Genomic DNA, 18,700 nt, shown 5'->3' on the forward strand with positions numbered 1-18,700 from the left:
TACTGTGCAAGAGGCTGGTACCACCAGCCGTTTCCATATTGAGACACCCATCACTTCGGTGTCCCAATTTGGAGGTCGGTGAACTTCCCCCTCTTGGAATTCTGGATCCGGACACATCTGGACGGAACAGGATGTGAAGACATTACAAGGTAAGTATATATTAAGCGACAATCGTTGAGCCAACAGCAATCTTGTGTATGGGGGGCTTTAGATTCCGGAGAGCTGTTTTAACTACATTTAAGCCATTTTGATGTATTCTTGATATTGTGTTTTAGGACACAGATGTAGGGAAGATCTCCACTGTGGAAATAATAGTTTCTTGGTAATTATTAGTGGCGGTTATATGCTCTTTACCATTTGTCATCTTCTGTTGTCAGATGTTGGTGGTATTTAAATCTGCCCCCATTCTAAAACGTGCACTGAAGGTTAAGCAGGCAATGATGCAGTTATATGTGCTAAAACTTCTGAAGCTCCAGACAAAATACCTCGGACGACAATGGAGAAAAAGCAACATGAAAACCATGTCTGCTATCTACCAAATGGTGCGCCACAGGATGAATGATGACTGGGCCTACGGTAATGGTAAGGAACTAGCGACAGTGTAAACTTCCTCTGAGCATTCATTTAATTCCTTTCAGATTCTTGATTTCTGTAGGCAAAGCACACATGACCGTCTTTTCCATTCAGTACTGTAACCCTAGGCGCAAGCTCAGGATTTCTAACATGAGTTTTCTCAGTGTGTTGGTGTCTCCTACAAAAACGGCAAAATAACCCAATTATTCGGCACAAATTACATCATAGATTTGTACTCTAGTTGGTGGTGTGGTTAGTGACAGAATTTAATACTCCATGCTTCTGATGCTTTTGTGTGAAAAAAAAATAATGTACTGCTAAAAGTGATACATGGAGGTCATGGGTTAATATGGAAGTTTAGCGTTTACCATTTAGAGAAATAGTCATTATAAATTTTTCTTTCATAAAAAAATATAAAAATAAGCAACTTTGGAATATATCTTATCAGACAAATTTTGCTTCTTTCTCTTTACAGTACTGATAATTTATTATCAAAATTCTCAATTTTGAGGTAAAATCTGTATTCAGTGAAGACCTTTTCCCATTACTGAGATGGGAGATGGCGGCTGCTAGGAGGAGCTGGAGACAGAGCTCTTCCCCTGCTATCCTCTTAGAATCTCATCAGTAGTAACTGCTAAGAGGATAGCAGGGGACGAGCTCTGTCTCCAGCTCCTCCTAGCAGCTGCCATCTCCTATCTCAGCAATGGGAAAACGTCTTCACTGAATACAGATTTTACCTCAGAATTTAATTTAGAAGAGAAATAGCGAGAACTTTGCGTCAGTGTAGTAGACGGTGAGCTTCAAACGCTTCCTCACTTACAAAATCCACCACCAGGCTTCAATCTACCAAGGAAAACCTGGGTTACTGTGAATCGTATCAGAACAAACTTTGGTGCCTGTGCAGATCTTATGCATAAGTGGGGAAAATGTGACTCTCTTGCCTGTGACTGTGGAGCTGACCGTCAAACGATTCAGCACACTGTCGAGGAATGTCCCCTCAGATCTTACACTGATGACGAGAATGATTTCTACACTGGAAATGACCCTTCTTGGGACATTTTCTTCAGTAAACCTGTCCTGCGTGGAAGTGCCATTTAAGCATTTGGAGAATAGCTGGCTGTAAGATGGTGCTAAAACTTGTAACACACATAACAATTTGTGAAAGTGAACACATCAGGACTTCCCAGGCGGCCAACACATAACCAAGCTGAATACAGAGGTCCTTTTACACCCATACATGTTTCTTAGTAATGGCGTAGTTGCATATCCTTTTGCTGACATATTTTTCCTATTTATTTTATTAGACATAGATGCCAGACCCTGGGACTTCCAGGCTGAAGAGTGCACCTTGCGGGGAAACATCGAGAGTTTCAACAGTCGGAGATATGAGAAGAATACAAACTGGGAGTTTGCCCCAGTGGATAACTGTTTACAGAGTGTTGTGGGACAAAATCTTGAACTCCCTGAAGATTTTCATTATACTTATGAGCTCTGGCTGGAAAGGGAGGTGTTCTCCAATCCAATTCAGTGGGAAGAACTTCTCCAACATTCCTGACTGATGAATGTAGCACCTGCTGTCCGTCCTCTTCTTGGTCCACTGTCTTGGATCACTTGTCGAAATGGCCAATGATGGATCCGAGCAGCTATAAATGTAACCCTATCCCGTTCCCCCAACTTTACAAGGGTTCAATTAGAAGCCAAGCTGAGATGGCTTTTCCTGTAATCCTACACGTAGCTGCCTACATTGGTTTGTTTACCCATTATTCAGGCTGCGTCCTCTACACAGCAAGCCATCACTAACATAACCCTGACATATATCAGAAGTTTCCCAATAATGGCATGTAAAGCTGATTTGTTGTAAATAGTGATCTACGTTGTGTAGCAATTTACCATATTCAAGATCTCTTACATGTAGTCAGTGGATGATGGCCTCAGGAAGCGATCCGATATGGTAATCATTCTGCTGGGTCTTGTGATGGTCACACAACAGTCCGGCCTGTCACAGTATACAGATGAGTGTTTCTGGTGCCATGCACTGCATCTGTGTGTACCTCATGTGGCCACGACAGGTTTATATTCGTAGAATAAAAACCTCATGACTGTTCAAAATGGCTACAAACTGTAGAGAATTGATATTCAATGTAGCCAAGAAACTTTATTAAGTGAAAATGTTTAAACTGGAAAACCTCTTCAGGCACATTGCACTCATTGCTGCAACCCCCATCTTGCCATCAGCTTTTTAGTTTGCAGGGAAAGCAATGTATAAATGAAGCATTCAATAAAATCAATATTGCACAGATGGGCTAGGTCCTCCAGCAATCTGCTCTCCTGTCTGGATCATAGTGATGGATCCTGAATAGTGATGAGTAGTGTTGAGCGATACCTTCCGATATGCATTGGTATCGGTATCGGATAGTATCGGCCGATACCGGCAAAATATCGGATCTCGCCGATACCCGATACCAATACAAGTCAATGGGACACAAATATCGGAAGGTATCCTGGATGGTTCCCAGGGTCTGAAGGAGAGGAAACTCTCCTTCAGGCCCTGGGATCCATATTCATGTGTAAAATAAAGAATTAAAATAAAAAATATGGATATACTCACCTCTCCGGCGGCCCCTGGACTTTACCGATGTAACCGGGAGCCTCCGTTCCTAAGAATGAGCGCGTGAAGGGCCTTCGATGACGTCGCGGCTTCTGATTGGTCGCGTGAGCGCTCATGTGACTGCTCACGCGACCAATCACAAGCCGCGACGTCATCGCAGGTCCTTCACGCGCTCATTCTTAGGAACGCAGGTCCTTCACGCGCTCATTCTTAGGAACGGAGGCTCCCGGTTACGGCGGTAAGGTCCAGGGGCCACCGGAGAGGTGAGTATATCAGATAGATAGATATATATATATCTATCTATCTATATATATTTATATCTACATACTCACCTCTCTCACCGCCGGAGAGGTGAGTATATCCATATTTTTTATTTTAATTCTTTATTTTACACATGAATATGGTTCCGATACCGATTCCCGATATCACAAAAGTATCGGAACTCGGTATCGGAATGCTCAACACTAGTGATGAGTGAATACGCCCCTTTCACACATCCGTTTTCTGCCGTCAGTCACAATCCGTTGGCTTGACGCAACATGTGCACATACCTTTAGTACCTGACTCCCTGTCAGACCGTCCTAGTAAGCTTACTGATGGATTCTCCGATAACTCATTCTGCAGCCCCAGAGGCTATAGAAGGCAAAATGTGCTACATTTTTAATGAAACCCACTTACAAAAATGTTTAGCTCAAGATACATGTATTTTAATAGAACAAATGGCCTCTTTTTATAATATTGCTGAAAAACTTGTCAGAACTGATCCATAATGCATTAGCGCAGTGTGAGAGCGGTGAAGGAGCTCTGGGGTAACGAGTCTCTATTCACCAGACAATATTTCAAGTTTTACATACAAAGTATTCACTGGAGACCCCAAATATCTGCTGCTTCTCTATTTTACCTCTTGGTGAAATTTTTTTATAACAAAATGTATATTAAATTAAGGCAATTGCTTTACATCCAGTTCTTGGATTGTGATTATTATTGGGAAAGATATCTTGTTTTACAAGCTGTAGAATATAAGCAGCTAGCAGAACAGAGGGGCGAAACTTCTGAGTGGGCCCCTAACCAGGTAAGCTTGATTATAACTGGGTGACGCACCCTAATAGTGGAGGAGAACCTCAGCAGATGACCGTGCTGTTACTGAAAATAATCTCTATATAAAGACCAACATGGATATTACTGTCATATCGTCAGTGGTAAATACCAGCCCTACAGAACATATAAAAGATCACAGCACAGTTATAGATGGTGACTTACCGCTGACGTTCTTTCTGATGGGAGTCATTCATTTTTCTGTCTTTTCCATCTGGCCCAGACCGACATGACAACTTCTTCCAACCAGGACTCGGCTGCAGGAGAATACAACAAAGACACGTTTCCATCTCACATTCCAGCCATCACCATCTATTCCCAACCTGCACAACCTCCTCATCCTGCTGATACCCAAATTCTGCTGCCGTATGTGTCCCTATGAGGAAGTTCACACAGGGCGTTTTTGCGGCTTTTTTCTTTTTTATCATCTTGGCAGGAAAGAAGCTGCGTCAAAAACACAGGTTTAGGTGCGTTTTTTTTTTCTTTGTCCATGCTAATGTCCTTGGATTTTCAGCAGCAAAAACGCAGCAAATAATGATACCTGCGTTTTTTTTCAACACCCATTCAATTCCATGGGTGAAAAAATGCAGCAAAAACGCTGAAAAGTGACATGCTCTATGTCCAAAAAATGCAGCAAAGCACAAAATACTGATCAAACAAAAAACCGATCTGTGTGCATGATATTTCGGAAATCTCATAGGCTTTGCTGGTACTGTAAAAAGCAGCTGAAAATTAGCATAAAAAACACAACAAAACCACAAAAACGCCCTGTGTGAACTTACCCTATTACTGCACGTGCTGTGCAGTTCTCTGTGCCCTCAATTCTAAAGCAACCCTCTATAATATAGTAATGCCGGGTGCAAGTGCCCTAGAAAACAGTGCACACATTTTGTCCCCTAAAAATTAATATTGCCCTGTGTGCCCTTTGATAGTCACAGTAACCTGAGTTCCCCTATAATAATAATCTTTATATAGCGCCAACATATTCCGCAGCGCTTTACAGTTTAACAATTTCAAACACAACAGTCATAAGTAACAATACAATAATTAAAGCATAATAAGACGACCCTGCTCGTGAGAGCTTACAATCTACAATGAGGTGGGGCGATACAAAGTACAGGTGTGTATTTACAATGATGTATTTACAATGATGGTCCAGCCATCTTCCGGGGGTGGGGGATAGATGGAAGTAGTGAATGGGCCACACATGCACACTGATTAGGGAACGTGATAGGCCGCTCTGAACAAATGGGTTTTGAGCGAGCGCCTAAAACTATGCAAATTGTGGATGGTCCTAATATCTTGGGGTAGAGCATTCCAGAGGATTGGTGCAGCGCAGGAAAAGTCTTGGAGTCGGGAGTGGGAGGTACGGATTAGTGCAGAGGTTAGTCGAAAGTCATTTGCAGAGCGCAGCAATAGACTAGGCCGATAGAAGGGGTGCCGCACTGTGGAGAGCTTTGTGGGTGAGAACAAGTACTTTGAATTGTATCCTGTAATGAATGGGCAGCCAGTGTAACGACTGGCGAAGAGATGACGCGTCCGAGTACCGATTACCTAGATGGACGACCCTGGCTGCTGCATTAAGGATAGAGGGGAAAGTCGAGTGAGGGGGAGGCCAATTAATAGAGCGTTGCAGTAGTCCAGGTGGACAATAAGTGCCCACTTTACATTTAATAATGTCCCGAGTCTCCCCCCCCCCCTGTACAGCTCCCTTATAGACTATATGTTCTCTTATAGACAGTATAATGCCCCCTCACTGTATATATACTGACCCCTTAATATCCCCAAAACTGTTTAATTGCTTCCACGCTGTATGATGGCCCCCTCGCTGTGATATCCAAACTGTATAATGGTCCCTAGATAGCCTCCATGTAGCATAATACACTAGATAGTCCGCCGTATAGTATAATGCACTCCCCATAGGCCTCTATATAGTATAATGCACTCCCCATAGGCCTCTATATAGTATAATGCACTACCCATAGGTCTCCATATTGTATAATGCACTCCCCATAGGTCCACCGTCTCCATATAGTATAATGGAACAAAAACGAAGAAAAGAATGGACTATAGAAAGGCCCGCACAACCAAATGTAATAGAAAAATACAAAATCGTTTATTGAACACCACAACAAAGCAAGAGATAAAAACATTTAAAATACAATACCATGTACAAAACCACACTCCAAACCGATAGTAGCAATGGGAAATAAATACATATAGCCATGCAACATATAAGCACAGTAGGGAAAATAAATGAATATATATGCTCAAAGGCTGACACAGCTCAGAACGTGCGGCCTGTAAGAGTATAATAATCTGCAGATGGTTTACTGCATAAAAGAAGAGCCTTATGATGAGACCCTCATATGTTGCCTAGCAAGCCATGGCCTGCACGTTTATATGCAGATATTCAGCTGAGTCAGTGAACAGCTGTGCTGAAGCCCATACCTAATCCGGCCATACGATCCCAAGCAAAAGAAATCCAAGTCTAAATGACCGGCATAAAGATAAAGGATGGAGTGGGTAAAGAGAACCCCACGCGTATCGCCGCCGCAGCGGCTTCGTCAGGGGAAGTGCGAGTGGTGGTGATTATTCACATATATATATACTGACCGATATCAGCCGGTGTGCAGTCAGCTGGGATGCCCGGAAACAGGTGACGGGAATGCGGAGGCGCGCGCTGGTTAAGTGAAATGAAAGTAAAGCCGGAAGTAGAAAATCTCCCTCCGACGAGGGAGGAAGCATAAGAAATGCCAGAAAAAAGTTGACACGGCACAGGGGACATACATCCCCCTACCGCCACAACTACCAAACCAGGCGGAAATAGAGGTTCTTGGGGCCTCCGGTCAGAGGACATCAGACCAGGATATCAGATCTACGGCGCTGCAGGTAATAAATCTTTCTAATTACAATCTTACAGCGGTGGAGTTATCAGTCCTACAGAAGGGTCTTTCGTTTGTCCCCACACACTCGGTTGATAAGTTTGGCTATATGTATTTATTTCCCATTGCTACTATCGGTTTGGAGTGTGGTTTTGTACATGGTATTGTATTTTAAATGTTTTTATCTCTTGCTTTGTTGTGGTGTTCAATAAACGATTTTGTATTTTTCTATTACATTTGGTTGTGCGGGCCTTTCTATAGTCCATTCTTTTCTTCGTTTTTGTTCCATTATACCATATACAAGCCATTGGACTTGGCTCTGCACACCTCTGATTTACACATTTTATACAGCTAGAGTGCACCCTTACATATAATATTGGTCCATATAGTATAATGCACTCCCCATAGGCAGACTCTATAGCGTAATGTACCCCATAGGCTGCCTTTAGTGTAACGCAGCCCCATAGCCACTCTCTGTAGTATAATGCACCCCTATAGCCACCCTCTAGTGTAATGTAGCCTCATAAACTAAATACCTCTCTTCCTCCTGGTTCCTGCGCTGCTCCCGCTCATCTCCAACTGCAGGGGCTAAGTACTGATGTCATCGCGCCCGCTGTCCGTGTCGGCGTCAGTGATGTCAGACGCTGACGGGATGATGGGAGAGGGAGCGTAAAGCTCCCTCTCTCATCACTGCGGTCAGCTGTATCAGCATCCAGCCGATACAGCTGACCCTGCGATGACGGGCGGGGGGCCCACTGCTGGCACCCCCCCCCCGCCTGCTCAGGGGCCGCATAGCGGCTGTGCAGAGAGATCAATTCTCCCTGCTGTTGCAGAATGTAACTGTATTGGCACGATGTGCACGCTGATACAGTTACAGTAGCATAGCTCCGGGTGGGCCCCCTCAGAGCCTGGGGCCACCGCCCCTCGGTAGCTATGCTACTGATAGAGGACTATGGGGGGGCATTACACTATATGGAGGCCTATGGGTGCATTATACTATATGAAGGATATTTAGGGGGCCATCATATAGCATGGGGATGATAGTGAGCGGGCCATCATGCAGTGTGGGAGGTAACGTGGGGCCTTTCTACAGTGCTGGGGCCGTCAGTTTGGGGGCTACTAAGGGGTCAGTATACAGTGTGGGGGTCATTATACTGTGTATAGAAGAGATTCATACTGGGGGGGACTCGGGCCATTATTGTTGTAGGCACACGGGCGGGCGTTCTCTGAGGGTCCGTCTGGCAGAGCGCTGTGGTGGCCTGATAGGGTCAGGAGGTGGAATTTAGGAGACTTAAGGTACCTTCACACGAAACGACATTATAACGATATCGCTAGCAATCCGTGACGTTGCAGCGTCCTCGCTAAGCGATATCGTTTCGTTTGACACGCAGCAGCGATCAGGATCCTGCTGTGATGTCGCTGGTCGCTGAATAAAGTCCAGAACTTTATTTGGTCGTCCGATCGCTGTGTATCGTTGTGTTTGACAGCAAAAGCAACGATACCAGCGATATTTTACACTGGTAACCAGGGTAAACATCGGGTTACTAAGCGCAGGGCCGCGCTTAGTTACCCGATGTTTACCCTGGTTACTAGCGTAAAATGTAAAAAAAACAAACAGCACATACTCACATTGCATCCCCTGCAGTCTGCTTCCTCCTCTGACTCAGCGCCGCAAAGTGAAAGTGAAAGCAGCACAGCGGTGACGTCACCGCTCTGCTCTCACTGTACGGCGCTCAGTCAGTCAGGAAGTGGACGCAGGGGGACGTGAATGTAAGTATGTGCTGTTTGTTTTTTTTAGATTTTACGCTGGTAACCAGGGTAAACATCGGGTTACTAAGCGCGGCCCTGCGCTTAGTTACCCGATGTTTACCCTGGTTACCAGGGGACCTCGGCATAGTTGATCGCTGGAGAGCGGTCTGTGTGACAGCTCTCCAGCGACCAAACAGCGACGCTGCAGCGATCGACATCGTTGTCGCTATCGCTGCAGCGTCGCTTCGTGTGAAGGTACCTTACCGTCACACTAGGCGATATCGCCAGCAATCCGTGACGTTGCAGCGATATCGCTGTATTTGACACGCAGCAGCGATCTGGATCCCGCTGTGAAATTGCTGGTCGCTGCTAGAAGGTCTGCATATTATTTGGTCGCTAGGTCGCCGTGTATCGCCGTGTTTGACAGCAAAAGCGACGATACCAGCGATATTTTACACTGGTAACCAGGGTAAACATCGGGTTACTAAGCGCAGGGCCGCGCTTAGTAACCCGATGTTTACCCTGGTTACCAGCGTAAAAGTTAAAAAAACAAACAGTACATACTCACCTGCTCGTCCCCCAGCCTCTGCTTCCTGACACTAAAGCGCCGGCCCTAAAGTGAAAGTGAAAGCACAGCGGTGACGTCACCGCTGTGCTGTTAGGGCCGGAGCTCAGTCAGCGTCAGGATGCAGAGGCTGGGGGACGCGCAGGTGAGCATGTACTGTTTGTTTTTTTAACTTTTACGCTGGTAACCAGGGTAAACATCGGGTTACTAAGCGCGGCCCTGCGCTTAGCAACCCGATGTTTACCCTGGTTACCCGGGGACCTCGGCATCGCTGGTCGCTGGAGAGCGGTCTGTGTGACAGCTCTCCAGCGACCACACAGCGACGCTGCAGCGATCGGCATTGCTGTCGCTATCGCTGCAGCGTCGCTTAGTGTGACGGTACAATAAAGGTACCTTCACACGAAGGTACCTTCGGCCCTGCGCTTAGTAACCCGATGTTTACCCTGGTTACCAGTGTAAAATATCGCTGGTATCGTTGCTTTTGCTTTCAAACACAACGATACACAGCGATCGGACGACCAAATAAAGTTCTGGACTTTATTCAGCGACCAGCGACATCACAGTAGGATCCTGATCGCTGCTGCGTGTCAAACGAAACGATATCGTTATAATGTCGTTTCGTGTGAAGGTACCTTTAGGACAACAAAGCTGACAGTGCAGGGAAGCAATGAGCCGGGAAAACCAGAACGGGTCTCATAAAACCTAATTCTAGTAATGATTTTTTAAACTAATATAAATGCAGCTAAGTAAAAAAATGAAATTGACTTAAAAAGTGGACAATTTCTTGAAAGCCTCAGTGTGAACGAAACCTATCATCGGCCGGCGGCTGCGGCTCCGGCTCCATCCACACACCATGAGCGGCTGCTGCCATCGCACGTGTGTGGACTGGAGCCTGCGGCCCGACCTGTCACTCGGATCACTGAGCCTGCGCAGCCTGAGGCAGCCTCCTATAAAGGCCCCGCCCACCTGACGGCCACTAACACGTGATGTCTATCCGGCTAATGCATGACGTGGGTAGGCGGGATCCCTCGTCACCACGGCGACCGCTCCACGCTGAGCAGCCTTTGTAGTCAAGGCAACGATGCTATAGTATACAGCTAGAAGGCAGACCGTGCAGTCATCAAACCACCGGAGAGCCCGAGCCCCGGGGACAGCGCCGCCTGGTGAGCACATCACACAGTACCTTACAGGCAGCCAGCAGTGCGGAGGCCGGATCCTCCCGGCAGGGACGTGTTGCTCCGCAGCGCCTGCACTATTCCGGCCGGGATCACACATTCGCGAGATACGGCCGATCCCTGCTCTGGCACCGGCACTCCGGAGCGTGCGGCTCCATGTATTGCTGTACGGCTGCATGTTCCGCTCCGGAGTGCCGGCGCCAGAGCGGGGTTTTCACCTGTGAGTCTCGGCCGTATCTCGCTGTGTGATCCCGGCCATATAGATACCATCCCGCAGAAGCCTCAGTGATGGCTGATGGTGAGTGCAGGCATTACTAGGGGACGTGTGTTGGGGCTCCCATAAGCGGGCAAGATGCAAGTCACTGTCTAGTAATAGTTTATAGGAAAAGACAAAATCTGTTATAAAGTGATGACCTCACACCCATAATATTGTGACCTCACACCCATAATATTGTGACCTCACACCCATAATATTGTGACCTCACACCCATAATATTGTGACACCACACCCATAATATTGTGACACCACACCCATAATATTGTGACCCCACACCCATAATATTGTGACCTCACACCCATAATATTGTGACATCACACCCGTGATATTGTGACACCACACCCATGATGATGTGACACCACGCCCATGATATTGTGACACCACGCCCATGATATTGTGACACCACGCCCATGATATTGTGACACCACGCCCATGATATTGTGACACCACGCCCATAATATTGTGACACCACACCCATGATGATGTGACACCACACCCATGATATTGTGACACCACGCCCATGATATTGTGACACCACACCCATAATATTGTGACCTCACACCCATGATGATGTGACACCACACCCATAATATTGTGACCCCACACCCATAATATTGTGACCTCACACCCATAATATTGTGACCCCACACCCATAATATTGTGACCCCACACCCATAATATTGTGACCTCACACCCATGATATTGTGACCTCACACCCATGATATTGTGACCCCACACCCATGATATTGTGACACCACGCCCATGATATTGTGACACCACACCCATAATATTGTGACACCACACCCATGATATTGTGACACCACACCCATGATATTGTGACACCACGCCCATAATATTGTGACACCACACCCATGATGATGTGACACCACACCCATGATATTGTGACACCACACCCATAATATTGTGACCTCACACCCATGATGATGTGACACCACACCCATAATATTGTGACCCCACACCCATAATATTGTGACCTCACACCCATAATATTGTGACCCCACACCCATAATATTGTGACCCCACACCCATAATATTGTGACCTCACACCCATGATATTGTGACCTCACACCCATGATATTGTGACCCCACACCCATGATATTGTGACACCACGCCCATGATATTGTGACACCACACCCATAATATTGTGACACCACACCCATGATATTGTGACCCCACACCCATGATATTGTGACACCACGCCCATGATATTGTGACACCACACCCATAATATTGTGACACCACACCCATGATATTGTGACACCACACCCATGATATTGTGACACCACACCCATGATATTGTGACACCACGCCCATAATATTGTGACACCACACCCATGATGATGTGACACCACACCCATGATATTGTGACACCACGCCCATGATATTGTGACACCACACCCATAATATTGTGACCTCACACCCATGATGATGTGACACCACACCCATAATATTGTGACCCCACACCCATAATATTGTGACCCCACACCCATAATATTGTGACCCCACACCCATAATATTGTGACCCCACACCCATAATATTGTGACCTCACACCCATGATATTGTGACCTCACACCCATGATATTGTGACCTCACACCCATGATATTGTGACCCCACACCCATGATATTGTGACACCACACCCATAATATTGTGACACCACACCCATAATATTGTGACACCACACCCATGATATTGTGACACCACACCCATGATATTGTGACACCACACCCATGATATTGTGACGTGATAGCCGATCATGACTTGGTGGCCGCCATAGTCACATGAGGCCGCTGCCACGGATGCTGTGTCACTAGGATGGCCAGTGACGGAGGAGCAGCTAATCTGCTAATGTCATGTAGCGCCAATGTCACCATTCTACAAATAGCAGGAGCATAGGTTGTCAGGCTGGGAGAAGAAATGTGCCTGTAATTCCATCTAAGTATAGACATGGGGATTATGGGGCTGTCACATGGGCTGTTGCTAGGCAACATTCCCAGGGAGTACATTTTTTTTATAAAAAAAAAAAAATTGAAAAGATGGTGTCTCTGCCCATGTACATATGGAAGAGGTGGATTCAAGTACAGAAAATCGCCTTCTCTCACCCCCCCGTGTGATTCCCTGTAGGATCGTGATCTCGGAGATGTGTTGTGGCTGGACCCTGCTGATCCATGCCGCACTCGTCATTTGTCTCTACAGCACAGGGCTCAGGAGATTTCCATGCCCAATATCACTGCTTCTGTTACCCACTTGCCATAAATCCCTGGTGTTTTACCCGGTGTAAATGCTGCGGTTCTCCCCACTAGTTTCTGCCAATAGATCTAGACTTTCTAGCCAAAAAATGTGTGATCCTCCTGTAGATACACACATAAAAGGTGGAACCACGCCCGCTTGGCTAACAGGACTAGATTTATGTACAAGGAATAGGGGGCCATGTCTTCGGACCAGGACATCAGCAGCATGTACACCAGGTATAAATATATAAGCATATTTACATATATACACATTTATGGGAAGTGACAGGTCCTCTTTAATATAAAATTACTCATGTCTTGAATCAGTTTTACAACAATTAGTTTTTTTTTTTCTGCATTTTTATAGGTGGTGATATTATGGAAAGATAGCCACCTCTCGACTAAGAAAAATGGTAATAAGACAAGTTTTTTCTTATTTACTAATGTCTCCATACCAAGTTGCTCCTGACGAGAGTTCACCAGTACCACATCTGTGGGGGTACAACTTCCAGTACTCCCGCCAATCAACTGTTTGAAGCAGCAGTGACACCTGGTTACTTAAAGGGAATCTGTCAGCAGATTTTTTGCTATGTAATCTGAGGGCACCAGGGGATTGAGGCTGAAACACAGAGTTCAGGGATGTGTCACTTGTCAAAGTGCGTGCTGCTGTTTACTAACTATGAAGGATTTATCACTAAGAGACTAACATTGCCGTGCTATATTAGTCCGGCAGCACCCCCTCTTGTGACAAGCACCTCACTGTCTATGGACTTTGTACACAGAGAGCCTGGTGTGGGCGTGGCTAGCTTCCTCAGCTCTGCTTCATCCTAAATCTAAAAGCTCTGATGGTGTCATAACTGCTGCACCCAGTAAACCAAGTGATACATTGTTGAATTCAGTTTTTCTTTCCCAACATTAAGCTGCTCTCATATGAGGTAGCAAAAACCTGCTGATGGATTCCCTTTAAATGGCATAGTGCTGTAGCGAGTTGTAACATTGGGCACAGCAAGTACTAAAAGTACAGAGTTGTGCCTAGTAAATGTGGCTCTTCAAGAGCTGATTGCAGGGGGTGACCAGAACCTGACTTCCCACTGACAGACCGTCAATTTAATTTAAAGTGCCAGATAACTCTGTTAGGATATTTTGTTTTATTGGGGTTGTCCACTTTTATTAAACATTTAAAAAATTGGCCCATAATTGTGTTAAAAAAGTCAGCTGACATTGGTCATGTTCTGTCTGAGCTGGAAGAAATAGTCTCCTAGCTGTCTTTTTCAGCTTGGATGGAACATGACATCTGCAGCTAAACAGCGGCCATTGATTGGCCACAATAGACATCTGACAGCTTTCACCAGAGCGGGAAGCCTGGAAATTGGTAGTGGACAACTGCAGCGGTATGAAGGATCAGCAGCGGGGTGCGGCAGGTACGACTGCCTATATCAGCACCACAAGAGGCCTATTTTCAAAAAGTTTACCAGTAGTGGATAACTCCTTTTACCCCTTAGTGACCAGGCCAAATTTTTTAAATCTGACCAGTGTCACTTTATGTAGTAATAACTGTGGAACGCTTCAACATCTCCCACTGATTCTGAACTTGTTTTGTCGTGAAATATTGTACTGCATAATAATGGTAAAATCTGTTCGATATTACTTGGGATTATTTGTGAAAAACATAAGAAATTTGGTGAAAATTTCTCAATTTTCAAACTTTTAATTCTTATGCCCTTAAACCAGAGAGTTATGTCACACAAAATAGTTAATAACTAACATTTCCCACACGTCTACTTTACATCTGCATTATTTTTGAAACATCATTTTTTTTTGTTAGGGAGTTAGAAAGGTTAAAAGTTGATCAATAATTTCTAATTTTTACACACAATTTTAAAAATTTTTTTTTATTTAGAGACCACATCACATTAGAAGTGCCTTTTGGGGGGCTTATATGACAGAAAATACCCAAAAGTGACACCTTTCTGAAAACTTGCACCCCTCAATGTCCTCAAAACCACATTCAAGAAGTTTATTAACCCTTCAAGTGCTTCACAAGAAGTAAACTGAGCATTTTACTTTTTTTTTCACAAAAATTTTACTTTAGCCCCAAATGTTTTATTTTCACAAGGGTAACAGGAAAAATTGGACTCTAAAATTTGGTGTGCGATTTCTCCTGAGTACGCCAATACCCCATATGTGGGGGAAAACTACTGTTTGGGCGCACGGCAGGGCTTGGAAGGGAAGGAGCACTGTTTGACTTTTTGAACGCAAAAATGGATGGAATCAAGAGCAGTTGCCAACTCGCTTTTTGAGAACCTCTGTTATGTTTAATGAGTAAAAAAAAACACAAGTGACACCATTTTGTAAACTAGACCCATCAAGGACTGTATCCAGATGTGTGTGGTGAGCACCTTAACCCCCCCCCCCCCCCCCCCCAGGAGCTCCACAGATGTTTTAACATAGAAACTTCAAAATATAATAAAATTCACACGAAAATGTACTTTTAGGCCTCTATTTTTATTTTAACAAGGGTAGCAGGATAAAATGGACCTCAAGATTTGTTGTACAATTTCTCCTGGATACCCCATATGTGGAGGAAAACCATTATTTGGGCGCATGGCAGGGACCTTTGATTGAATGGTCTGCAGGCCCCATGTTGCGTTAGGAGAGCCTCTGATGTGCCTAAACAGAGGAAATCCCCCACAAGTGGCATTTTGGAAACTGCACCCCTCAAGGATTTTTATCCAGCGGGTATAATGAGCATTTTATTTTGAACCCACAGGTACTACACAGAATTTGATAAAATTAGGTCGTCATATTGAAATGTTCATTTTTTTTTTTACACGAAAGTTTTGTTTTAGCCCCAAATTTGTAATTTTTACGATGGATAATAGGAGAAAACAGACGTCATAATTTGTTACTCAGTTTCTCCCAAATGCAATGATACCCCATATGTGGTCAAAAACTTCTGTTTGGGCACATGCAGGGCTCGGAAAGGAAAGAGTGCTATTTGCCTGGAATAGATTGTGAATGCCAAGTCACATTTGGAGAGCCCCTGACATGTGAAAACAGCAGAAAGCCCCGACAAGTGAACCCACTTTGGAAACTAGACCCCTCAATGAATTCATCTAAGGGTGTACTGTGCATTTTTAATGTACAGGTGATTCACCAACCTTTATAACATTTAGATGTGAGAACAAAAAAAATAATTTTTCCCACTAAAATACTGTTTTAGTGCCAAATTTATAATTTACAAGAGGGGTAATGGGAGAAACTGGACCCCACAATTTATGTAATTTCTCCTGACTGTGGCAGTACCCCATATGTGGTTGTACACTACTGTTTGAGTACATGGCAGGGATCGGATGGGAAGGAGCACTACTTGGCTCATAGAATGTAGAATTTGTTTGAATAGATTGTGGGCTCCATTAGCTGAGCCCCTGAGATGACATATCAGCGGAATCCCCCCAGATGACACCATATTAGAAAATAAACATTTAACATATGCTACTGGACATGTGAGCTTTCAAGTAATCATCTACTTGAACTCATCTAGTAAGCAAAAAACGGATCCTTTTCAAATGAAAGAACAATGGATGTCTATTTAACGTGTCCGTTTTCCATAGATTTGAGTGTTAAAAAAAAACAAAAAACTGATCCAGTTGAAATTAATTTTTTTCATCCGGACAAAAAAGTTGTCTGTACAAGTTTTTTGTCAACGGATTGCTGATGGATCTGTTCTAATGGATGATTTTTGGACATGTGAATTAAGCCTTGAGGACCCCATACACATTAGACTTTTGGGGGTGGGAGAGGATCAGCATGTTAAATCTTAACAACTGCCCCTATGTTATAAGTGGAGATAAGCTGTGTGTCCTGTCATTTGCCGAAATGCTACAGTAGGTAATGTTAGCGTTCATATTATACTGAATTGTATGCTTTCAGCCGACAAAAAGTGCCAAATCCAAGGGCGCAGCAAAGTCCCGCAAAGGAAAGAAGTCAAAAAAGTCAAAGAAGAGTAAGCAACCTAAACCTGAAGTGGACATCCTTAGTCCAGCCGCCATGCTGAATGCTTACTACATCTCCCATAATGCGGTGGACTGCTTGGAATTTCGTGGATTTAGTTGGTCTGGTGCTCCAAAAAAGAAAGGGAAGAAGGGAAAAGGAAAGAAAAAGAAATAATTTCAACCAAAATTTACACTTGGTGCCATATACTAAAATGTTCTAGAAATGAACTGTTAATATTAATGCCTATTTTATGTTGTAAGTTAGATCAGAAACATTGGAAACAAATGAACTTAAAGGTATTTTTAGGAATAGAATATGCATTTCTTTGGTTGTAACTGGATCTCCTTGAGGACATTGTGAAGAATTGCCAAAAATGTGAATAGCTGAAAATGTATAACCAAGCATTGCTGTAATGACATCGTTAAATCTCCTAAAGGCAATCTATCACACATAGACTAAAAATGTATTGTTTGGGTAGATTGGGAATAAAACGAGGTAACATAAAATATAGACTTTCAGTCCATAAGTAAAACGTAGGCAACCACCCGGTCTTGCCATCAGCATTAAAGTTAAACATGGAACGATGACAGAGTGGTAAAATAATTGACGTTTCAATGGCATTATTATTCTCTTACCCTTTTTTCCTAATCTTTTATGATGCCATGCATCTGAGATTTTAACAGGAACCAACTGTAAATTTGACACCTCAAATCGTCCCTTTTGTATTTTTATTCTGTATTGATCTGCCCAGCCCAGAAATTACACTGCAAACAACAAATTGTACTATCTGAGGACTCTTGGTTTCTTTTCACCTTTTCTGGATTTTTTATGCATTTAATAAGATAAATTGACAATACAAATAGTAGTGAAATAGTGAGATGAATAAAAAGGAATTTGTCAGCAACAGAAACTGTCCACCTCGAGCCATAGTGGTAATTTGCCGGTAAATAGCATTTCAATTAAAGCTGGCTGGTGTACTGGAGCATCATCCACAATGAGAAAATGAAGGTTTACTCTCTCTGCGGCCACTCGTTTCCAGTCATCAGAACACTGTGGCTCATGTAATCAAGGATGACATCTTGATGCTGGCCAGAGCCAGTTTCAGGACGTTTTTTGCAGGCAGAGTTATTGCGCTCTGCACTTCTGTCCCTTTGCAGGCAGCAGTCACAGTGTCTGGTATGTGGTTTATATGTTCCAGCCCCAGTGTCTCCTTTGTGATGTATATACATCTGTCCCTGTGTTTCCTATGTGTTGTACAACCCCTGGCAAAAATTATGGAATCACCGTCCTTGGAGGATATTCATTCAGTTGTTTAATTTTGTAGAAAAAAAGCAGATCACAGACATGGCACAAAACTAAAGTCATTTCAAATGGCAACTTTCTGGCTTTAAGAAACACTAAAAAAAATCAAGAACAAAAAATGTGGTAGTCAGTAATGGTTAATTTTTTTAACCAAGCATAGGGTAAAAATTATGGAATCGCCCTGTAAATTTTCATACCCAAAAATAACACCTGTATCAAATT

General features: G+C 44.0%; 2 protein-coding genes across 4 annotated transcripts in view; both read left to right on the forward strand.

Annotated features, from left to right (window-relative positions):
• Positions 1-3,142, forward strand: part of STRIP2 (striatin interacting protein 2) — a 121,024-nt gene extending 117,882 nt beyond the window's left edge. Inside the window, exons 20-21 of one of the 2 annotated variants that reach the window (XM_077264411.1) lie at positions 378-582; positions 1,878-3,142. In XM_077264411.1, the coding sequence (XP_077120526.1) occupies positions 378-582; positions 1,878-2,128 (456 nt within the window). In that variant the 3' untranslated portion in view covers positions 2,129-3,142. The remainder of the gene's footprint in view (positions 1-377; positions 583-1,877) is intronic. The other variant, XM_077264412.1, reaches the window with a different exon arrangement.
• Positions 3,143-10,475: 7,333 nt separating this feature from the next.
• SMKR1 (small lysine rich protein 1) lies at positions 10,476-17,403 on the forward strand. Of its 2 annotated transcripts, none has more exons than XM_077261017.1 (3): positions 10,476-10,638; positions 13,548-13,593; positions 17,114-17,403. In XM_077261017.1, the coding sequence occupies exons 2-3, from the start codon at positions 13,591-13,593 to the stop codon at positions 17,348-17,350; spliced, it is 240 nt and encodes a 79-aa protein (XP_077117132.1). In that variant the 5' UTR covers positions 10,476-10,638; positions 13,548-13,590; the 3' UTR covers positions 17,351-17,403. The 2 variants fall into 2 exon arrangements, with proteins under 2 accessions (XP_077117132.1, XP_077117133.1); XM_077261018.1 differs by lacking the exon at positions 10,476-10,638 and adding an exon at positions 10,793-10,948.
• The last annotated feature ends 1,297 nt before the right edge of the window (positions 17,404-18,700 follow it).

Source organism: Ranitomeya variabilis, chromosome 5 (assembly GCF_051348905.1).
Source record: "Ranitomeya variabilis isolate aRanVar5 chromosome 5, aRanVar5.hap1, whole genome shotgun sequence".
Taxonomy (NCBI): Eukaryota; Metazoa; Chordata; class Amphibia; order Anura; family Dendrobatidae; genus Ranitomeya; species Ranitomeya variabilis.